The sequence below is a fragment of the Lepidochelys kempii genome, chromosome 4, assembly GCF_965140265.1.
Source record: "Lepidochelys kempii isolate rLepKem1 chromosome 4, rLepKem1.hap2, whole genome shotgun sequence".
NCBI lineage: Eukaryota > Metazoa > Chordata > Testudines > Cheloniidae > Lepidochelys > Lepidochelys kempii.
Genome location: NC_133259.1, coordinates 131,333,208 through 131,358,021, shown reverse-complemented (window position 1 = coordinate 131,358,021; position 24,814 = coordinate 131,333,208). Strand labels below are relative to the sequence as shown.

General features: G+C 41.0%; 1 protein-coding gene across 10 annotated transcripts in view; it reads left to right on the top strand.

Annotated features, from left to right (window-relative positions):
- CTNNA2 (catenin alpha 2) overlaps positions 1–24,814 on the top strand; it is a 784,792-nt gene that overhangs the window by 691,168 nt on the left and 68,810 nt on the right. For all 10 annotated transcript variants that reach the window (XM_073342914.1, XM_073342915.1, XM_073342917.1 and 7 more), the window contains 3 exons: positions 10,249–10,341; positions 10,631–10,787; positions 18,076–18,276. In XM_073342914.1, the coding sequence (XP_073199015.1) occupies positions 10,249–10,341; positions 10,631–10,787; positions 18,076–18,276 (451 nt within the window). The remainder of the gene's footprint in view (positions 1–10,248; positions 10,342–10,630; positions 10,788–18,075; positions 18,277–24,814) is intronic.

Genomic DNA, 24,814 nt, shown 5'->3' with positions numbered 1-24,814 from the left:
GCATGAGCTTTCGTGAGCTACAGCTCACTTCATCGGATGCATACCATGGTGACTAATGATTACTGACTTAACAAACTATATCAGATTCAAGCAAAGTTTCTCACCACGTGCTTTCAGCAGCCTTACTGACCAAACTCTGTGGGTCACGACCTTTCCCCCAGATTTTAATGACTGCTTCCTTTCTCCATTCAGGAGCATTGAATGCAATAGGCAGGGAGAGGGAGAGGTGCCAGGGGGTGTTTGTCCCTCCTTTCTGTAGTTTCAGGCCCCCGCTTGCAAAACATGTTCAGATGAGCACTAACCGACAAAGGGCTAGTCTACACCGGTAACGCCAAAGTGCTGCTGTGACAGAACTTTAGCCTGGCGTGTGTAGCCACGGCAGAGCGCTGGGAGAGAGCTCTCCCAGAGCTCTCAAAAACTCACCTCCATGAGAGGCATAGCTCCCAGCGCTGGTTACGCTGGCATTTTACAGCGCTGAAACTTGCAGCGCTCAGGGGGGGTGGTTTTTCACACCCCTCCGCAAGAAAGTTGCAGTGCTGTAAAGTGCCAGTGTAGACGAGCCCAAAGAGCGTACGTGGAAGGATGTTCCTTGCTGGCTTTTCGCACTTGGTTAAGCTTCCTTTGTGTCCCTCCCTGCTTGATGGCTCTGTTCACTGCTTAAGTGCAAATTAAGCAGAACACACGTTCCTTTTCTTAGGTCAGACCTGTTTGCCAACTTCTGTTTGAGCAGGGCTGTGGAACTTGTGTTAATAACACTACACAGAGGAATCTTATCACGTCACATACAATGTTGCCACACATATCTTACCAGGACAATGCTGACCAGCAAATTATGAGTTTTCAAATGATACCTTACAAGGCATACTTTGTACAAAGAGAATGACACTAGTGTGTACGGTGTGAATACAGGTGTGTACTCTGTCACACCCCATCCATTATCTAAATTAAACATATACTCCAGGCCTATTGATGATTGTTCATTACTAATTTTCAGCCAGTGGAATATGCTATAAATCTCATTATGTTACAAAAAGAAAATTCTGGATGAAGGCTCCATTGCACAGAAAAATCATTGTAGAATTCAGCGGTTACTATGCCTATGAAAATAAATTTACCTGTCTAGCGCTGCTAATTAGACTGTAAGCTCTCTAGAGCAGTGATTGTCTTTTTGTTATATTTTGGTATAGTACATAGTTCAATGGTGCCCCGATGTCTGACTGAGGCCTCTAGGTATTACTGCAAAACAAAAATAATAATAATTAGTAATGTTAAAAAGCAATGTGATTAGGCTAATTTTTTTTATTCTCAAAAAAGAAATCTGAATTGAAAAACCAACACTGAGTTGTCTGGGTGATGATAGCTCACACAGGTAGGAAAAGAGCAATGCAGGGTGCCAGATGAATAAAAATAATATTAAATGTGCCTATTTATTGTGTTATTTGGGGACAGTGCTTTCCTACTGTTATCCCAAAACCACATATGCCGAATGAGAGTCTGTTTGGAAATCATGAGTTCATGCTTTATTGCATCGTTTTAGGCCAATGAGGTTTTTAGATACTGTATGGGTTGTGTAGACTGATGCTGAGTGTTTCAGCTTTGAATCGAAGCATTAATTTGTTCATGAATGCAAACTAGTGATTACTTTCCTATTAAAGTCACTGGGACAGACTGATCACTTGCATTTGTGTAGTGGCAAACAAACAGTATTGACTAGTTTGTCTGCTCCTGCTCATTTGAACCTTAAATACTAGCTCTTCCTCCTTGGGCCTGACAACCTTTGAGTTCTTAGCAGCAATTTTAACACCTTCTCCAACCATATTTTAGCTAATGTTGTACATGTCAAAACCCCAGTCCTGCAATAAGCTGCAAGATGGTGGACTCCTGTCTTTATCAGGAGTCCTGTTGAAGTGAATTACATTCCTCACATGTCAGCCTACACGCATCTCATCCCAGGCCTGAAATCTGAGCTATTTTATTCTTTTTTCATACAAGAGGCTCTCTAGACCCATTTTAATCTGTGTTACTATTTATAAATTCTCTCCATCTTGTTGATCTCCTCCACATACTGAAGTACCTAGAACTGTAGAGAGCATTCAGTGTGTCTTTTCCCCAGTTCCATGTGGACCAGGTATCGAGAAAGAGAGTAGCCCCCAAGAGTATCCTAACAGTAAGAATTGGTACAGCTAGCTGAACTGTGTTCTGTGAAGGAGAAAATGCTGCTAGATGTAGTCTGTGATACTCTGTTTTTAGCACTTATTTGTGTATGTACAAAAAGCCTGTATCGATTCCATGGAAATCTGATCATAATACAGAATATGAGTGATTAAAAAAAGACTGGTCGGGCAGTTCAGACATTAGTCTGGGCCTTGAAAGACCTGCTCCCCCACAGGCTCTCTTCGTAACTTTAGGAAAATCTCTTACTCTTTCTGTGCAATTTTCTTACTCTTACTTTCCTACCTCATGGGGGTATTGTGAGGATTAGTACTTCCACAGAGGGTGAAGTATTCAGACATTAAACTAAAGGGGGCCAGATACATTTCTACACTGCCCTTCAGTTCGGACTGGGGCTGGGGAGGGAGGGTGAATAGCAGTGTACACCAACAGGCTGTGCTGAACCTCCCCCATGTGGACACTGGAGGCACAAACTTAAAGATTTCTAGTTCACACTAATATAGTCCTCCTCAAACAGGAGTCCATTAGTACTAACAAGGAACCTTTAATTTTGCACCCGCAGCATCCACATGGGGACGTTACAGTGCAGCACTTTGGTGCACACTGCTATGCACACCTGAGTTTCACTGCGGGGCAATGTAGACATGCCCAGAGGCAGATGAGTGTTTTCATTTCTGGACACAGAAAATGGCAGCTAAAGTGTTTTAACATTTTTCTCTTGCCCAGTCACCCGAGCTCTAGGGCTTGGTGCTGCTAGTTTAACCCGGGGTGCTTTTTCCTGAACTGGTTGGGTCAGCTCCCTCGCCGTCCTTCGCCTTTCTACCAGCGTGACAACCTTGTCATAGGTCGAGGATTCGTTCTGGCTTACCCAGGCGTGAAAGTCTGGCGGTAGTCCTCTCATGTACCGGTTGATGACCAAAACCTCTAGTATCTCCTCCGGACTCCGGGACTCAGTTTGTAACCACTTGCATGCGAGATGGATGAGGTCATATAATTGGGACCGCGGGGTTTTGTTTTCCTGGTACCTCCACTGATGATATCGCTGGGCCCGCACTGCAGTCGTTACCCCAGATCTGGCCAGGATCTCTGCTTTCAGCTGGGGGTAGTCTGCCGCAGCCTCTTCAGGCAAATCATAGTAGGCCTTCTGGGCCTCCTCACACAGGAATGGAGCGAGGATGCCAGACCACTGTTCTCAGGGCCAAGCCTCCCGCAGGCCAGGAGGTATGCCTCTACATCATCCTCTCGTGTCATTTTCTGCAGCCAATTGCTGGCCCGCATGATCTGCATCCCATCATGGCTGCGGTTCAGCTCTGTAAGGGCCTTTACCTGGTTTACCAGGTCCCGCAACATAGCCCAGTCTTGAGCAGCCTGGTCCATCAGCAGGTGATTAGTCTCTTGCTGCAGCCACACTACCTCCTGTTGGGCGGCTGCCTGGACACGAGTAGCCTCCTGCTGGGCAGCCATGGCTTGTATCAGTGCCCGCACTACCTCCTCCATTATGGTGAAAAAAAATAAAAATAGACCCTCTCCTCTTTTTTTTTCTTCCTTCCAAACACCATCCTTCTTCCGCTGCACTGTGGACACCAGATCCCACTACTGACACCAGTTGGGACAAAGTTCCTGCTCTACCTTGGTGGGTCTTGTGCTTATTGGCGGATTTGCTCACCTTGGTTCTTCATGGCAGCCCTCAGCTTGGCCGTTTTTCTGAACCCACAGTCCAGGTCGACTCCTCCTGTGTCTGACCAGGAGTTGGGAGGATTTGGGGGGAACCCGGGCCCGCCCTCTACTCTGGGTTCCAGCCCAGGGCCCTGTGGAATGCAGCTGTCTAGAGTGCCTCCTGGAACAGCTGTGTGACAGCTACAACTCCCTGGGCTACTTCCCCATGGCCTCCTCCCAACGCCGCCTTTATCCTCACTATAGGACCTTCCTCCTGGTGTCCGATAATGCTTCAGTCCTCCAACAGTCCGTGTTCTCACTCTCAGCTCCTAGTGCCTCTTGCTCCCAGCTCCTCACACACGCACCACAAACTGAAGTGAGCTCCTTTTTAAAACCCAGGTGCCCTGATTAGCCTGCCTTAATTGATTCTAGCAGCTTCTTGATTGGCTGCAGGTGTTCTAATCAGCCTCTCTTAATTGTCTCCAGAAGGTTCCTGATTGTTCTGGAACCTTCCCTGTTACCTTACCCACGGAAAAGGGACCTACTTAGCCTGGGGCTAATAGATCTGCCTTCTATTACTCTCCTATAGCCATCTGGCCCGACCCTGTCACAATAGGTAAGGCAACCTCAAACAATAGCTGCAAAATCACCATTTAAACATGTATTTTTTCTATTATCTTTGAACTGTTGCATAGTCACTGAGAGCCCAGAAGCATCTGAGTCCTTCTGCAGTGTGATACCTTCACCCAATCTGTGCTGTTAGGGGGATGGGAGAGGGGGAGGGAAAGACTATGCAAATTTCCCTCAATGCCCTGTCGTATTTATATTTGTATCCCTGCTTTGTTGTAACATATTGTGGAACCTTCATCTGAATTTTTGCTCCAAGCAATTAATTTGTGTTTCTGTGGACCACTTCCAGTAAATCCAGAGCAGCCCTGCTAAATCTTTGAATTTAAGATTAATACAGAGGAAAATACATTTTGATCATCACAATTACTTGTAATAATCCCCAAGGGTTCAGTTCAACTGTGAGAAGTGGAAAGGGTACAGTTCAGAAATACAGAAGAAAGATATCTGAGCCTGATACTCATTAACACTCTAGCAGTGTAAAGGGATCTGAAAGATGCTGTAAATGTAAAAGGGCCTTAGTATCTTTAATATGTCCTAGAACTGCAATTTAATCCTGTGTACAGTAATAAAGATAAAAATAAATTAGAATACATGTTGTATTTATATTATTTTAAAAATAAAATGCTGTTTTCCAATTGTGCCATATTTTTACTTAGTGCAGGGATATTCCTGTGACTAAATCACAGAAAAAAGTTTTCTGTTTTTTTTTTTTTTTCAGGACTGATCCTGCATATATTTTACCTGTAAATAACTGAAAACAATGGAGTGATTTACATGATTAAAGATATGTATATAAGAATTTCAAGGAGTGGGCCTAGAGGGCTTAGTCCAGCTAGTGGGGAAGGAAGGTAAAGGTGCTTCTTAAACCATCTGTTCATTTCTGCTGATCCTGGGGCTGACTTAGTGGCAAGTAGGCCGGCGGTAAGGACTGCTGGAGGGAGACTTTCAGGTGAAGGAGGGACTTGATAGAGCTGGCTACTCTGGTTTGATGACTGCTGACAACTAAGGTCCCTTTGAATCATTCTGATGGTCCAAAAGGATCAATGGGCCTGAAGTTCTGGACCTTAATGGTTATTTAAGCAGATGATTAATATTAGTTTAGTTCCACATACATTTCAAAAGGTGTTTCATGGTTTGCTGATTTGTTTAGTTACCTGTTCATTTATTTAAGTACTCTAGATCCTTCACGACAATCTTAATTCAAAAATGAGAACCCTTTTAGGCAGTCAGTGAACTCCATGTGTTCAATAAACTTAGTATACTGCCCAGACATTTAAAAAAACCCAACCACATTAACAATCCTGCTACCTACCAAGCCACCTCCTCCCCAGCTGCCCAAAAGGAAAGATGGTATCTGCAGTATGGTTTGGAAGTCATCAAATCTGGCATTGGCCAGACCATGGGAGACAGTCAATTGCAAAGCCAAGAGCATCTCATAGAGAACACCTCACCAGCAGTCCCCTCTCATCTCTAAACATTCTGAAGGTTTTGCAATCCGAGCCAAATTCCAGGGGTGAAATCTGGGACCCGTTGTAGTCAATGGGAGTTTTGCCATTGACTTCACTGGGGCTAGGATTATGTTCGAGATCTGTCCTCACTTTTCTGGTACTTCCCTATATAGAGACTGTTTGGCACGGTACTCTGTTATTTCACATCCTTAGAACATAATATTCATTGCAGACGGTTGTACCTTCCAACTTGGACCCTGCCGTTAAGGAACTATGGACAAGTCACCTTGCTACCTAAATATCTGGATACTATTCAATATACATGTTTGAAATGGCACTGCTGTGTATTGCAGAGTCTTCACAAGGTGTCATGATTGTGTCAAGGTGCTCAACCTATTTCATTGTCATTTCAAAGCAATCCAGATTCAAGGCTGTTGATCTGTACATGTGTCACTATTAAGAGAATTCCTATTCATGGTGAAAAGAAAAGGAGTACTTGTGGCACCTTAGAGACTAACAAATTTATTTGAGCATAAGCTTTCGTGAGCTACAGCTCACTTCATCGGATGCGTGCAGTAGAAAATACAGTGGGGAGATTTTATGTACACAGAGAACATGAAACAATGGGTGTTACCATACACACTGTAACAAGAGTGATCAGGTAAGGTGAGCTATTACCAGCAGGAGGGTGCGGGGGGTGAGGGGGGGGAATTCATGGTAAATAACTTATCATCCAACGAGGATTCTTCACAATATGCATTGTTGTTATGAAATATGAATACCAAAAACAAGGTTTCCCTGTACCTCTGAAGAACTCTCTTCTCTTATTTTAATATCATGACCCAAGTTAATCATAGTCAATAAACATGAGAAATGTTGCAAGACTGAGGAGTTGAATGAGCTAAAATGTGTTCTTGTTCTTGAAGCCACACTTAATAGCATTAAAAATGTATTTCCCCCACAATTCCTGACAAATAATGTCTGTCTCACATTGTGCATTACAGGCATAATTTTCCTTATGATGAATTGGTGTTAAATTCTAATTTGTACTAAAGTGTAACCTCTAGTGTAAGATTTGTTTGCTGCTGTGCATAGTTTTCGAGTCAGTTGGCCAGATCCTCAACTGTTTTAAATTGGTTTCATTTGATTGTAATCAATGGACATGGCACAATATTTGTACAAGACTTAAAACAACTCATGGAAAAGGCAGAGATTATAGTTGATATACATCAAAAAATTTGCATTATGGATATAGATGGATATAGATAGGTATCATGCATATTACGATGCATATTGAGTATGGCCACTGATTACTCTTGGATTCTTTATAGTACTGATCATTATACCAGACATTACATTCAGTTCCCCATACTATGTATGTTGGATTTTACAAAAAAGAATAGCCAATTGTCTCAGGATGACTCGATACAGACTCTTACAAAGTAGTTTCCAAATATTATCCTCACCAGATAGAACCAAGAGAGCGATTAATACAGAGAAAGAAGAAGAAAATTTTATTTCAATGTCAATGCAATGAGAAGAGTCTGTTCCCAGTAGAATTGGCGAGATCATGCCAGCTTGATAGTTTTATTGCCATTTCAGGAGACCTATTATGGTCCTATTAAAGTGACTTTCAATTCCATATCGCTCATACCTGAGAGAAATTAAGATATATAGTACATTTTGGGCCTCAGGACAATTCATTCATCTTGATCATCTCAAAAAGAAAAGTAAATCTAAAAGATGACTTATTTTAAAATATGAGGACCCTGATTTGTGCTGAATGTAACATTGTTTGATGGTATTTAAATCTGTAATCCTCCTATACATTTCATCGAATCATCTAACTTTCCACACATGCTACTGCATTCCAATTACTCTCTGGTATAGTTTTTATTTCCAATGAAGATTAAAGGGTACTGCTTGAGGTATGCAAAAAAAAAAAAAAAAAGAAAAAGGGACTACAGAAAACAGCAAATTAGTTTGAGTATATCAGCTTAGGAGAACATTGCTGATATCAGTGCTGTAAGGCTGTTAATAAACAGACGAAGTCATTTGTCTCACCGTGTAATGAAAACAAGAATCACCACATTATAATAAAATCTTGACTGGGAAGTGCCTAGAAGACTCTTTGAAGCCTAGGGTGGTTTCCTTCCGTGGATTTTGACACAGTGATACATGCAAACCACATTCTAAATAACTGTGAAATGAAATGGGTTCTGTGGAGAACAGATGGATCAAGGCTAAATATGGTGATGTGCACTAAAGACAGGAACAGATTAATACCACAAGGGGAGACTAAAGGAAAATTGGAAAGACTGGGGTATTTGATCTAATTCATGAATCATTTCCAACGGATAGTTCTGCCTTCAAGCACAATGAATAATACCAAGACAGCATCTTTAAAAATGTATGTGTGTTTTAATGTAGCTTAGAATTCAGAGCCATACTTCCCAGTGAATTTTTTTAAAAAAAGTTCTTTACTGTTCTTCAAAAAAATTACTCATATTTCTAAACATCACAGGTGCAATGTTGTTTAGTTTTCTGTACTCTGGCATGAATTGCTATTTTAACAAGTTAGACCAAACTCCCCTCTGTGACACAAAGCCTTTGAAAATGGATTTTTTGCATGGACATTCTGTAGCAGTTGAGAGACTTGATTCCCCCATTCACATCCAGGCCATAGAGCTCCAGCCCTTTTAGCGGTTAAGGGCAAGATTTGACGGGTAGGTCTGCATATAAATCTCCATAACTACAGGTTTCAGAGTAACAGCCATGTTAGTCTGTATTCGCAAAAAGAAAAGGAATACTTGTGGCGCCTTAGAGACTAACCAATTTATTTGAGCATAAGCTTTCGTGAGCTACAGCTCACTTCATCGGATGCATACTGTGGAAAATACAGAAGATGTTTTTATACACACAAACCATGAAAAATATGGGTGTTTATCACTACAAAAGGTTTTCTTTCCCCCCACCCCACTCTTCTGCTGGTAATAGATGTCAAGAATTATAACATTCATAAACCAGTCGGAGAACACTTCAGTCTCTCTGGTCACGCGATTACAGACATGAAAGTTGCGATATTACAACAGAAAAACTCCAAAACCAGACTCCAGTGAGAGACTGCTGAATTGGAATTCATTTGCAAATTGGATACAACTTAGGCTTGAATAGAGACTGGGAGTGGCTAAGTCATTATGCAAGGTAACCTATTTCCCCTTGCTTTTTTCCTACAAACCCCCTCTCCCCCCCACCCCGTTCCTCAGACATTCTTGTTAAACCCTGGATTTGTGCTGGAAATGGCCCACCTTGATTATCATACACATTGTAAGGAGAGTGATCACTTTAGATAAGCTATTACCAGCAGGAGAGTGGGGTGGGAGGAGAGAAAACCTTTTGTAGTGATAAACACCCATTTTTTCATGGTTTGTGTGTATAAAAACATCTTTTGTATTTTCCACAGTATGCATCCGATGAAGTGAGCTGTAGCTCAAGAAAGCTCATGCTCAAATAAATTGGTTAGTCTCTAAGGTGCCACAGGTACTCCTTTTCTTTTTATCTCCTTAACTGTTCCCAGTCTACTCCTGCTCTAAATAGCCGTAGCATTATAATGGCTTGAACCTGCCCCACTTCCTGGAACAGTGCTCCACAGCACACGGAGGGATACATGCTTCTAAATGAGATTTGTATATCCTGTCCTCCTTAATGTAGTTTTTAACGGTTACATTCCATGAGGTCAGATTCTGATATCCTCACTGAATGGTACCTTACTCTGCATGCAGCCCCATTGAAATAAATGGGAGTACTTGAGAAGTAAGGTACTTCTCAATGTGAGTAAGGGCATCAGAATCTGAGACTAAAAGGAGTACTCAAGTAGTAGGGAACTTCTGGGTGTGAGTACAGGTATCAGAATGTTGGCTGTGGTTAGCCAAGCAGAGCTGGACCTCTGAATCTCTTCAGTAGGGCATGACTATCAGGATATGACAGAGCCTGAACACTATAACAAACATGGAGAGAGAAAGAAACATCTCGATAATTGTTTTGAAACATAAACAATCCCCTGAAAAGTCTTACAGGAAGTGTCATGTATGAACTACGGAGAGATGCAGAGCACTTGGCAGTGAAGGAACATGTGAAATATATTAATACTGCGGATGGCTGCATTTAGTTTGTGAGGGAGGAAATGATCCATGTGGGTTTCTGCTCAGTGGCATAAATGTTGCAGGTTCATGCTTCTAATATGATTCCCTCTTTCTAAGCAAGGTTCAGTAATAATATTAAAGCAGATATAAAATGTGCCATTTGCCTGAAAACCTGACTCTGTCTGCTGTTTTCATTTCAGGTTGCCAATCTGGCCTGTTCTATCTCCAATAACGAAGAAGGTGTGAAGTTAGTCCGTATGGCAGCAACCCAGATTGATAGTCTATGCCCACAGGTAGGCAAAATCCTTGCTGAAAAGTACTCAAGGACTGTTAAAGCATTAAAGAGCATAAGGTATTTGACAGAGAAAAATGTCCCATATGAAGATTATAGCCTTGCCTTTTTCATTATATTGTTGACTGCCTGGCAAAAACTGTGAAAAATACATTTGTATTGTGAGCCTTGCTTAATGAACAGAATGAACACAGTGCACAGCTGTGCTTTTAACATAGTATTTAATCAATTTGTTCTTCCCCTTGAGCAAAGTTTTGTCATTTCTTGTAACAACTTATTCTAAATAATAGGTAATAAATGCTGCTCTCACGTTGGCTGCCAGACCCCAGAGCAAAGTAGCTCAGGACAACATGGACGTCTTTAAAGATCAGTGGGAGAAACAAGTGAGAGTTCTGACCGAGGCAGTTGATGACATCACTTCTGTGGACGACTTCCTCTCGGTCTCAGGTACTGGGATCAAAGGAGCCTCCTAAAAATAAACTAATAAATTAAAATAATGGTCACATTAGAAAGGCAGCTAGAATTACAGATGAGCCATTAGTGCATTCTTCCATCCACTTCGAATGCTGGCTTGCTGAACTCAGTGGGAGTGATCCAGTCCTGCCAATTAATCCCTAATAACTGGTCACATTGTACATGTGTTTCTCTCTTCTGAGAGATGTTTTGAATTTCAAACCCTGATGGGACTAAAACAATTGCAGGTAAAACAAGTATAAATTTTTAGCACCAGTTTTCCCCTTGTTATGGACAAAATTTATTGCTAGCGCATGTATTCGTAGTTGGACAGCTACCTATCTACCTAATTTGCATCTTTTCGTATCCGGTGGTTAATATATCCAGCCAAAATGAATTGAAGGTGTTGCCCCGATAAAAAGAGAGGCTGGGCAGGGGCCTGGCTGTTTCTCTGCGTGCTGCAGTAAATGGCAAACCACCTTCATGGAGTCAAAGAAGTTAAGAGAGAGAGACCCAGAGTCTCCAGTGCAATCCATTCACTTTGTGCCACTCACTTTGTGCCACTCACTTTGTGCCATTCACTTTTGTGCCACTTTGTGTGTACAAAATGGATGGATTCTGGACAGAAATATTCAGCAGAGATTTTCCTTTTGGAGGAAAATTCTTCACTAGTGTAAACCTGGCAGAGATCACTCCTGTGCCAGTCACCTGTGCCAGTCACTTCAGTGCACACACTAGTTGTTCTAACTAATATAAGGACCAGGCAATCAGTGAATTATGGAGTTATAATTGGCTTTCTGATGCACTCCCCAAACCTGCACCTAGTAGAGCTCAAACATAGGGGAGGTCTGAGCCTGGAAAAGATCTGTTGGATTATCTAATCCATTTCCCCACAGCGCAGGATTTCTGCCTTTGCTGTAATTAGCAGAGATAGCTTCAAGCCACAGAATTCTGAGTTGGTTCCAGATTCCAAGCTTCCCAGACTTCAGGGTTTGTTTGATCTCATTATAAAGGTATGGGTCACAAGCAAAATTTGAATCCAGGTCTGGGTTTGGATTTCAGGTGTTCCCAAAGTTCAGAGGTGTTCATGTCTAGAGTTTTGGCTGGACCGGTCTCTATTGCCAATAAGTACAGAACCACCCTTTTTCCCATTCATTAATGTCTTGTAACAGGCTGCCAGTGTCTGCAAATGTTATTTTGTGTCAAGGTTCCTCCCCCACTCTGAACTCTAGGGTACAGATGTGGGGACCTGCATGAAAATCTCCTAAGCTTACTTTTACCAGCGTAGGTTAAAACTTCCCCAAGGTACAAATTAATTTTATCCTTTGTCCTTAGAATATCCACTGCCACCACCAAACTCTAACTGGGTTTACTGGGAAATGTAGTTTGGACACGTCTTTCCTCCCCAAATCCTCCCAACCCTTGCACCCCACTTCCTGGGACAGGTTTGGTAAAAATCCTCACCAATTTGCATAGGTGACCACAGACCCAAACCCTTGGATCTGAGAACAATGAAAAAGCATTCAGTTTTCTTACAAGAAGACTTTTAATAGAAATAGAAGTAAATAGAGATAAAGGAATCACCTCTGTAAAATCAGGATGGTAGATACCTTACAGGGTAATTAGATTCAAAACATGGAGAAACCCTCTAGGCAAAACCTTAAGTTACAAAAAAGACACACAGACAGAAATAGTCATTCTATTCAGCACAGTTCTTTTCTCAGCCATTTAAAGAAATCATAATCTAACACATACCTAGCTAGATTACTTACTAAAAGTTCTAAGACTCCATTCCTGTTCTTTCCCTGGCAAAAGCAGCACACCGACAGACACAGACCCTTTGTTTCTCTCCCTCCTCCCAGCTTTTGAAAGTATCTTGTCTCCTCATTGGTCATTTTGGTCAGGTGCCAGTGAGGTTACCTTTAGCTTCTTAACCCTTTACAGGTCAGAGGATTTTTCCTCTGGCCAGGAGGAATTTTAAAGGGGTTTACCCTTCCCTTTATATTTATGACACCAAAGTTCAGAGGTGTTCATGTCTAGAGTTTTGGCTGGACCGGTCTCTATTGCCAATAAGTACAGAACCACCCTTTTCCCCATTCATTAATGTCTTGTAACAGGCTGCCAGTGTCTGCAAATGTTATTTTGTAAGAACTTGATTGTCACGGTCCTTATCCAAGTGTGAGAGAAAGGATGCCTTACTCTCTTTCATAGTCCTGCTCAGATTGTGACTCAACAATGTGACCAAATGGGTGGGAAGGGGAAAGAATGCAGTGTAAGTTGAAGGATACCTGATATGGCCCTTCACCCCTTTGCTCACCCACCACAATAGCTGGACAGGAACACAGTAGAGAGCAAGCTGTTCCACAAAAAGACTTAAAGTAACTTACTCCTCATCCAAATACAGGAAGGAAAGTGAAAGGGATTTGGACTGTCTGGTTCACAGTCCTTTCTCTCTGGTGCTTCTGGGGAGGTGTAAATACACACTACTCCTTATGGCAGAATGTAAAGTTACAATCTAGCTATAAAAAGCTAGTGATCCTGCTGCAAAAAGTTGTTTGTTTGATTCACTGTTGCGGTAGCTTATTAACCATCAAGATGTAAGGGAGGTGGAATTGGCTGTTGTGAGAAAAGGACATAGAGTATGGCCTGAGCAGTCCTTTGAGAGGATCTCTGAGAGCAGCCAAGCCTCAGGAGACAGCATGGGCTGAATTCTGTGGTGGTCTAATTTGAGATCCTTTCAAGAATAATACCAAATCCAAGGAAAGGGACAAGTTTTCACTTGCTACAACTTTGTCAACTGTGCAAAAGCCACTTACTTATACTTCTTTTGTAAATAAAAAGGTAATAACAGTTAACTTAGAAAAAAGAAGAGATACATTTTACATAAAATAATGTAATCAGTTCTTGTTTCAAAGTAACAGGAAAATCCCTGTTTCTATTATGCTTTTGCTCTCTATTCTTTGTGAATCTTGGAAGATGAGGCATTATTGGATCTCAACTTCATATTAGGCAAAGATTTTGAATATATACTTTATCTAAAATACACATTTCAAAAATACTATTTTAAATAGAGTGGGGGGGGGGCGGGGGGAATGGCTTATTCATCCTTAGAAAGCATTCCTTCATTTTTTTTTTTTCTGTTTGGTTGCGTCATGTTATTCCTGGTAACAAGGAAACGGTGTAGTTGAGCCTGATTACACTCCACGATTCAACCCCAGTGCAGAGTGCTTACAACAAGCTATGACAAGGAAATGAAAATTCACTGTCCGAAAATTGGGTGCTTCTGAACCTGGGAGAGCATATATTTTGATTTGACAATTGGAGCTGCCAAGCACCTTTTCACAGACTTAGCTTTACAAATAATGGATGGACCCAGTCTGTGGTCCATAGATACGGTCCACAAGCTGAGGAGCTGCCATTTTATTATTTATTTTTGTTCTACTGTTCAAAGCAAAGCACTTGCATTCATAAATTGCACGTTCTTCCCAGGGGTAATTTGTACTGACTGTTTATGTCAGAAATCAATTTATTCTCATAATATATTTATTGGGGATAAGCATGAGTTACAAAACTTGGATCCAGAGCCAAATTTTGCCAAGGTGGGTCAAATCTGGGGTTTGAGTTCAGGTCTGTCTTTTCAATATTTTATTTTCTTATCTGTTTAAAAATGATGTACTGTCCCACGCTGTTTAGAGAACTCTGCTCTATTACCAGTGAACTCTGAAGTCTTGGCTTCAATCAGAAATTCACACAAAGAAGCAATAGCTTATTTTTGGTTGTAAAACCATTAAAGTATTCAAAACCGGTTGGGTGACTGGTTAAGAATTTCTGACAAAGTGACCCCTCCCCACTTATTACCCATTGCCACAATTGATGGCACATTTTTATCGGTGCAGTGGCTACAGAAGGAAGCTGAGATTAATTTTAATCAAACACTTTACATTTCAAATACATTGTCCATTCATATTTCCGAAAGAGTTTCACTTCAGGCAAAATGTGGGCATGCTGTGCTAAGCAAAATGGGTTTACAAAAATCTTTTTGCAGAGCAACATTTTTGAAATGTATTCATGTCCTTTTTTTGAAGTGAACTTTCCCTTTGAAATGACCTTCATTCACAACACTGGAGAATTTCAGTTCTCATTCAAAATTGTTACCATTTGAAAGGCAACATTGTTAACTTTTCTGGGGAAAAATTAAGAGCGAACCGTGGGATCTTTGGCAAGTCACATGACAATTTCAGCCTATTTTTTGTAATCCTGGAATGGATAAAAAAATCAGTTGGATAAATAATCATCCTTGATTTATTGATCTTACTACAAGGTACGTAATTTTATCCCCAGCTCATTTGTGGTGGTACTGGCAGAAACAGAAGTTGCAGCTCAGATTTGCCTGAGATTATAGCCAAATGTAAAATTCAGATGTCACTTTCACTGTTGACATGACTTTTTGAACTATGTTGACTGGAGGGAGAAGGACAGTGTTCCATGCTACGGAAAATCAGCTTCAACACATGACAGTGCTGTGTAAGGCACACACGATATACTGCAGTGTATAAAACCTGGTGGCCAGACCCTCAGCTTGTGTAAATTGGTATATCTCCTTTACTTTCAATAGAGCTACAATAATGTACACAAGCTGAAGACCTTGCCATATGTTCATTAGTATAGTATCATGACAGACACAATCACTGACACTTAGGAGCATGTTCCCTGCTGTAAAAGCTTCCCACTTCTGTCCCTGGTCTTGTGGGAAGGGGATGAGCTGCTTGCTCCTCCACTTCCTGCTCTCTGCATGGGGATGCCTCCACCTCCCTCCCTGAATTGAATCCCTCACTTCTCCTGGTTCTGGATGCAGTGAGGGATGCAAAAACCAGCTCTTGCTCCGTCCACTCTCCCACTGCTGATACCATTTGATGGGCATGGGAGAGGAACCCCTGACAAATCTCTCACTCCCCCAGATTATTTCTAAAGCCACTCTACTGCCCATCTAACAAGATTCCTGGGTGAGAGGTGGTAGAGACGATACACAATAGTACTTACAAAGATAAAAGAAGATTATTTTACCAAATGATGTGAGACAGCAAGTGGAAACTGAACCCAGACCCCTGAGTCCATGCGAAAGAGGTGAAATTCTGACTCCATTGCACTTGATGACTAAATTCTTATTGACTTCATTGTGCCAAGAATCACCTGTGCTCCCCAGCCAACAGAAAGCTACCTACTAAAGTGCCTTCTCTACAGAGTGTTTTGTGAAGACGCAGGTGAGGGGTCAGGACATTGGACTGGCCATGTTCTCAGATGTCATGCTAGTGGAGACTGAGCATATGCAAACTTTCTTCACAAGAGTGAATTTTATCCACGATGTAAACCTAAATAACAGGCTTCAAACTCTCATTGACTTTCAATAGCAGTTGGGTGCCTTATTTCTTTAGACACCTTTGAAACTCACACCCTAAATCTTTTCAGTAATAAACAGACTAATCTTTTAAATATTGACTTCTTGTCAATGCATATACAGTATGTATGGCCATATTATACTCCAGTTTTATTTATTGTTATTTTAGTAACTCTTAAATTTAATTAAGAGTTGATATTTGAAGTGAATTTTAGTGTTTGAGAAAAGTACCAGATTTACAACACTGGGAATCCCAAGAGCTGTACTTACCCTTAAAATAACTGTTGGATCCGTCTGTGCCTCAAGATTGTTTTGGAGTGACAATGTGTAGTGTGAGAAGGGTAGTTCTGTCTCAATGGTAAATAAGTCATTGGTTTGTTCACTCTGCTGAGACTCTGAATAATGGTGCGAATAAATGCTAGTTATGTAGGTGACTTTTGTGGTGAGAAGACCTACTCAACCTATTTAACACAGAATAAGTCACCAAACAGACATTGGACAGAAATTAATTTTGGTCAGTACTGACCTAGGTTCAGACTCAAAATGGAGACCTGGAATGTAAAGCACCATAACTTATTATGTACCCTTATTAAGAGACTACAGTATACCCTGGAAATGGCCTAAAGTGCTGTGGTAACAATATTGTAAGCTGTTGTGTTTTAGTCACACATGATGCAGTCCTTCATGACATTCTCAGAAACAAACTAGGGAAATGTGGTGTAGATGAAATTACAATAAGGTGGGTGCACAATTGGTTGAAAAACTCTTACCCAAATAGTAGCTTTTAATGGCTTGCTGCCAAACTGGGAGGACATATCTAGTGGGGTCCCTCAGGGGCCTGTCCTGAGTCTGCTACTATTAAATATTTTCATTAATGGCTTGGGCAATGGAGTGGAGAGTATGCTTATAAAATCTCCAAAGGACACCAAGTTGGGAGGGGTTGCAAGCCCGTTGGAGGAGATTATTATAATTCAAAATGGCCTTGATAAATTGGAGAATTGATCTGAAATCAACAAGATGAAATTTAATTATAAAAAGTGCAAATAATAACTGGCTAGGAAGTAGTACTGCTAAAAACAATATGTGGTTGTAGTGAATGACAAACTGAATATGAGTTAACAATGTGATGCAGTTGCAAAAAAGGCGAATATTGTTCTGGGGTGTATTAACAGGAGTGTTGTAAATAAGACATGGGAGGTAATAGTCCTACTGTACTAAGCACTGGTGAGCCTTCAGCTAGAGGATTGTGTCCAGTTTTGGGCAAGACACTTTAAGAAATATGTGGACAAATTGTAGAGAATCCAGAGAAGAGCAACAAAAATGGTAAAAGGCTTACAAAACCTGACCTCTGAGGAAAGATTAAAAAAAAACACTTGGCATGTTTAATCCTGAGAACGGAAGACTGAGTGGGGACTTGATAACAGTCTTCAAATGTGTTAAGGGCTGTTATAGAGAGGACAGTAATCAATTCTTTTCCATGCTCACTGGAAGTAGAACAAGTAGTAATCAGTTTAATCTGCAGGAGGGGAGATTTAGGTTAGATATTAAGGAAAAAATATTTCTAGCTCTAAAGATAGTTAATCTCTGGAATAGGCTTCCAAGGAAGATTGTGACATTCCCATCATTGGGAGTTTTTAAGAATGGGTTGGACAAACATCTGTCAGGGAAGGGCTAGGTTTACTGTGCCTTGCCTCAGCTCAGGGAACTGGACTAGATGACCTCTTGAGGTTCATTCCAGCCCTACATTTCTGTGATGCTATGATTCTATGATTCTATTACACGAGAAAAGTACTCAGAACAGACAAATTATTCCTTATGACTCAACAGTTGCAGTATACACGTATAAGCCTAGCGATGAACTGAAAATTATATGTGTTATTTCTGCAGAAAACCATATTCTGGAGGATGTGAATAAATGTGTGATCGCCCTCCAAGAGGGAGATGTTGATACACTGGACAGAACTGCAGGTGCAATCCGTGGCCGTGCAGCCAGAGTCATTCACATCATCAATGCAGAGATGGAAAACTATGAAGCTGGAGTTTATACTGAGAAGGTACTGGAAGCTACAAAATTGCTCTCAGAAACCGGTAAGCTTATTCTGACTAAGCTCTCTAACACATTAAGTTCCTAACCAGTTTAAATCCATATTTTCCAGTCTGTAATTTAGAAGAGCATCTGTGCTCTCTCTATGTGGATGGATCTGCTTGTTAGTGACTAAAGTTCATGTTTCAAAACAAAACAATAAAAAAGACACACTGACATGTTGAAAAAAGTACAGAAAAAATAAATCCAAATAATAAGGCTAATTTCAAAACCTCATGTCCTCTCCAAAGGTCTAAGAAAGCCTCAGAATTAACAAAATTTCAGTGAAAGTCCTTTGGAATGACTGGCAATTCATGATTATATCATTTTAAAAGTAATATAATTTCATAGTTATTTCATAGTAGGACTATGTGCAGGATCATAAATTTTTCCACTCCTATTCTCACTCATATACTTCTTTACCACTGTATTTGTTCTAGGCTTTGTGGTCACCAGGACAGTTCCAGTTGTGACAAATAACCAATGAGCAATTCAAACACATATAGCAACAGATAATATAAGTGACTGTAATATTAGAGTGAAGCATCAGATTTGTTTCTGCAACATAGCGAATCCTTTATCACTGGTTGCATGTTTGTTAATTCTTGATATATAAATCAGGCTATAAAGCAAGCTATCAAAACATATTGATACATGGATTATAATTTATTATTATTTTATTGTTCCAATTGAACAGTGTGGCCCCATAAACAAACCAGGAAGGTGAAATGTTAATAGCTCTGCTTTCTATGTCCCTTCGCTGGAGATTAAGGATTGAATCCCAGATTCTGACTGTACATCTTTCAGTATATGATCAAAATTAGAGGAGGCTAGGAAACAAACTTTGTCTCCGCAGAACTGGTGAAATTTATCCTTGCTTTGGCCTACGGAGGGGCATTTCAAAGGAGGATTTAGCCTTTGGGAGCGTGATCTGCACATAATAGTATATACCCTGCCACTTAGCCCTAATCAGCATACATCCCTTAAACACCTCTCTGGCTTATATTTGGATAAACCCAGAGAAAGTGGACAATTGGACTAGAGAGCTTATTTTATGAGAGGAGATGAACAGAACTTGGCTTGTTTAGCCTAGCAAAACAAAGGCTAAGAGGGGATATGATTGCTGTCTATAAATACATGAAACGGGAAAAAAACAAGAGAATGAGAGCAGTTATTGAAGTTTAAGGACAATGTTGGCTCAAGAACAGATGGGTAAAAATTAGCCAGGAATAAATTTAGGTTGAAAATTAGACAGTTTCTAGCCATCAGAGTGAGGTTCTGGAACAGCCTTCCAATAAGAGTAGTGAAGGACAAACAACCTAAATGGTTTAAGATAGAGTTTGATACATTTATAAATGGGAGTATAGGATGGGCTGCTTGTGCTAGTTGGCGGCAGGACTTCATGACCCAAGTGGTCACTTCCAGTCCTGTGTTCAAAGAGAGTGAGAATTTGGCCCTCTATGCCTTTGAAGATGCTGGAGTGGTAGTCCTCTGACATTAGTGAGATTCCATAGAAAATCTTTGTATAGTTCTTAGTCAAGGAAACACAAGAGGATCAGAAAGTGGTTGTTTTAATTCCATATTTATTGCAAATTCAATGCAAGATCAAAGGTTTTTAACCATAAATTTAGCTTCAAAAGGGCATTTCATTAGCAAAATAATGTAAACTCTAGCAAAAAGCAGTTGTCATGGATTTAAAACAGGAAGATATGACCTGTCCAGTGTGACTGGGTTCTTGGGTCAACAGACTTTCACAAACCAGCAAAATATACTGAAGTTTATTTCCATTAAAGTCTTCATTAGTAACCTGAAAAGGAGTACTTGTGGCACCTTAGAGACTAACAAATTTAATTGAGCATAAGCTTTCTTGAGCTACAGCTCACTTCATCAGATGCATTCAGTGGAAAATACAGTGGGGAGATTTATATACACAGAGAACATGAAACAATGGGTGTTACCATACACACTGTAAGGAGAGTGATTGCTTAAGATGAGCTATTACCAGCAGGAGAGGGCGGGAGAAAACCTTTTGTAGTGGTAATCAAGGTGGGCCACTTCCAGCAGTTAACAAGAACGTCTGAGGAACAGTGGTGGGGAGGGAGGAAATAAACCTGAGGAAATAGTTTTACTTTGTGTAATGACCGATCCACTCCCAGTCTCTATTCAAGCCTAAGTTAATTGTATCCAGTTTGCAAATTAATTCCAATTCAGCAGTTTCTCCTTGGAGTCTGTTTCTGAAGTTTTTTTGTTGAAGATTTGCCACTTTTAGGTCTGTAATCGAGTGACCAGAGAGATTGAAGTGTTCTCCGACTGGTTTTTGAATGTTATAATTCTTGACGTCTGATTTGTGCCCATTTATTCTTTTACGTAGAGACTGTCCAGTTTGACCAATGTACATGGCAGAGGGGCATTGCTGGCACATGATGGCATATATCACATTGGTAGATGTGCAGGTGAACGAGCCTCTGATAGTGTGGCTGATGTGACTAGGCCCTATGATGGTGTCCCCTGAATAGATATGTGGACACAGTTGGCAATGGGCTTTGTTGCAAGGATGGGTTCCTGGGTGAGTGGTTCTGTTGTGTGCTGTGTGGTTGCTGGTGAGTATTTGCTTCAGGTTGCGGGGTTGTCTGTAAGGAAGGACTGGCCTGTCTTCCAAGATCTGTGAGAGTGATGGGTCGTCCTTCAGGATAGGTTGTAGATCCTTGATGATGCGTTGGAGAGGTTTTAGTTGGGGCCTGAAGGTGATGGCTAGTGGCGTTCTGTTATTTTATTTGTTGGGCCTGTCCTGTAGTAGGTAACTTCTGGGTACTCTTCTGGCTCTGTCAATCTGTTTCTTCACTTCAGCAGGTGGGTATTGTAGTTGTACGAATGCTTGATAGAGATCCTGTAGGTGTTTCTCTCTGTCTGAGGGGTTGGAGCCAATGCGGTTGTATCGTAGAGCTTGGCTGTAGACAATGGATCTTGTGGTGTGGTCTGGGTGAAAGCTGGAGGCATGTAGGTAGGAATAGCGGACAGTAGGTTTCCGGTATAGGGTGGTGTTTATGTGACCATCGCTTATTAGCACCGTAGTGTCCAGGAAGTGGATCTCTTGTGTGGACGGGTCCAGGCTGAGGTTGATGTTGGGATGGAAATTGTTGAAATCATGGTGGAATTCCTTAAGGGCTTCTTTTCCATGGGTCCAGATGACGATGATGTCATCAATATAGTGCAAGTAGAGTAGGGGTATTAGGGGACGAGAGCTGAGGAAGCGTTGTTCTAAGTCAGCCATAAAAATGTTGGCATACTCTGGGGCCATGCAGGTACCCATAGCAGTGCCGCTGCCCCCCACTGTTCCTCACACGTTCTTGTCAACTGCTGGAAATGGCCCATCTTGATTATCACTACAAAAGGTTTTCTCCCTGCCCTCTCCTGCTGGTAATAGCTCATCTTAAGTGATCACTCTGCTTACAGTGTGTATGGTAACACCCATTGTTTCATGTTCTCTGTGTATATAAATCTCCCCACTATATTTTCCACTGAATGCATCCGATGAAGTGAGCTGTAGCTCACAAAAACTTATGCCCAAATACATTTTAGTCTCTAAGGTGCCACAAGTAATCCTTTTCTTTTTGCGAATACAGACTAACACGGCTGCTACTCTGAAACCTGTCATTAGTAAACTGAGCGATTTCTGAACAATATGAATTCATTTTTAAATAGAACAAAATTAATTTTCAGACTTTTTATTATGCTAACATTTCTGGCCCAACTTTATGTAAAATGTTCATCTTTCATAGAACAAATTTACAATGATAAAAACACAATAAAATGGATCTACAACAGGGACATTAAACACTTACATGGCATAGTTAACGTGTTCTTTAATAAAGCCTGAATTATAACAAAGTGATAATAGCTTTCTATTAAGTGCATCTTTTCCAACCCCTTCTGTGAGGTCTGGGAAAAATTGCACCTGGTTGCTGTTCTGTAGAGAAAGAGGACTCCAGATTACAGATACTGTATTTTAAAGCCTGTATTTCAGTTCATTCTGTACATTCTCTCTCTCAGATACTTTTATGTCCCCTATAACTGTAGCATCTTAGCAACTCAGAATCCTTAATATATTTATCCTCACAACATCATGGTGAGCACATTGCTATTAACCCCCTTTTCTTATGGGGAGCTGTGGCATAGAGAGACACTATGTGCCTTGCACAAGGTCACACAGAAAGTCTCTGGCAGAGCAGGGAATTGAACCTTGGTTTTCTGATCACTAGGTTAGCATTCTAACCACTTCCGTCTTTAGTGGAAGTGTATTGAAGTGTCCTTTTTGAAAACTGTATATCTTGAAGACAACACAATTAGGGGAAACTAAAGCAATAATCAGATTAATACCACTTTTATCTAACCAATTACTACACTATTTGTCAGTAGATATTGAAGTGCTTCACAATGGCATTGTCACCTTCAGACTACAAATAGTGTAATGGAGGCCCAAATGACGAAGGGATTTCACTCCAGTCACAGTGTGAGTTAGCGCTGGAGCTGAAGTTGGAACTCAGTTCCCTAATTCCAATCCCCTGCTCCATCCTCAAGATCAAAGTCACTGCTTATCTTATTCTCATAAAATGGAAGTAGATTTGTGACTATAAATCCATAGACTTTAATGCCTAAAGGGACAGTCACGGTCCTCTAGTCTGATCTCCTGTACATTTAGGCCACAGAATCTCACCCACCCAGTCCTGTAGATGGCCCATAACCTCAAGATGAGTTACTGAAGTCCTCAAATCTTGATTTAAAAATTGCAAGTTACAAAGAAAAGGAGTACTTGTGGCACCTTAGAGACTAACCAATTTATTTGAGCATGAGCTTTTGTGAGCTACAGCTCACTTCCCGGATGCATGCCGTGGAAACTGCAGCAGACTTTATTTATACACAGAGAATATGAAAAAATACCTCCTCCCACCCCACTGTCCTGCTGGTAATAGCTTATCTAAAGTGATCATCAGGTGGGCCATTTCCAGCACAAATCCAGGTTTTCTCACCCTCCACCCCCTGGTGACCAGCAGGAGAGTGAATTTGTGTGAGGGGGTGGAGGGTGAGAAAACCTGGATTTGTGCTGGAAATGGCCCACCTGATGATCACTTTAGATAAGCTATTACCAGCAGGACAGTGGGGTGGGAGGAGGTATTTTTTCATATTATCTGTGTATAAATAAAGTCTGCTGCAGTTTCCATGGCATGCATCCGATGAAGTGAGCTGTAGCTCACGAAAGCTCATGCTCAAATAAATTGGTTAGTCTCTAAGGTGCCACAAGTACTCCTTTTCTTTTTGCGAATACAGACTAACACGGCTGTTACTCTGAAAGTTACAAAGAATCTGCTATTTACTCTAGTTCAAACCAGCAAGTGACCTGTGTCCCACATTGCAGAGGAAAGCAAAAAAAAAAAAAAAAACCAACCACCCCACGGTCTCTTCCAATTTGATCTATGGGGAAATTCCTTCCCAACCCTAAATACAGTGATTAGTATACCCTGAGCGTGTGGTTAAGACCCACCAGCCTTACACCTGGGAAAGAATAGAACATAAGAGCATAAGAATGACCATCTAGTCCAGTATCCTGTCTTCTGAAAGTGGCTGGCACCAGATGCTTCAGAGGGAATGAACAGAACTGGTTAGTTATTGAGTGGTCCATTCCCTTTCATCCAGTACCAGTATCTGACAGTCAGGAGCACAGAGATACCCAGAGCATGGGGTTTTATCCCTGACCATCTTGGCTAATAGCCACGGATGGACCTATCCTCCATGAACTCAGCTAATTCTTTTTTGAAACCAGTTGAACTTTTGAGCTTCACAACCTGCTCTGGCAACAAGTACCACAGATTGTCTGTGTGTTGTGTGAAGAAGTATTGTTTTAAATCTGCTGCCTACTAATTTCATTGAGTGACTCCGGTACTTGTGTTATGTGAAGGGGTAAATAACACTTCCTTATTCACTTTCTCCACACCAGTCATGATTTTCATGACCTCTATCATGGCCCCCCTTAGTCATCTCTTTTCTAAACAGAACAGTGCCAGTCTTTTTAATTTCTTGTTATATGGAAGCTGTTCCCTAATCATTTTTGCTGCCTTTCTTTATATATTTTTTTTCAATTCTACTATAACATTTTTTGAGACGGGATGACCAGAACTGCAGGTAGTATTCAAGGTGTGGGCGTACCATGGATTTAAATAATGGCATTATGATATTTTCTGTCTTATTATCTGTTCCTTTCCTGATAGTTCCAAATAATCTGTTAGGGTTTTTTTACTGCTGCTGAACATTGAACATTGAACTAATTTAGACCCCATCATTTTGTATGTTTGGTTAGGATTCTGTTTTCCAATATGCATTACTTTGCTTTTGTCTACATTGCATTCCCTCTGCCATTTTGTTGCCCAGTCATCCAGTTTTGTGAGATCCCTATGGACAGTCAGCTTTGGACTTGACATCTTTAGTAATTTTGTATTGTCTGCAAACTTTTGACGCTTCACTGTTTACCCCTTTTTCCTGATCACTTAT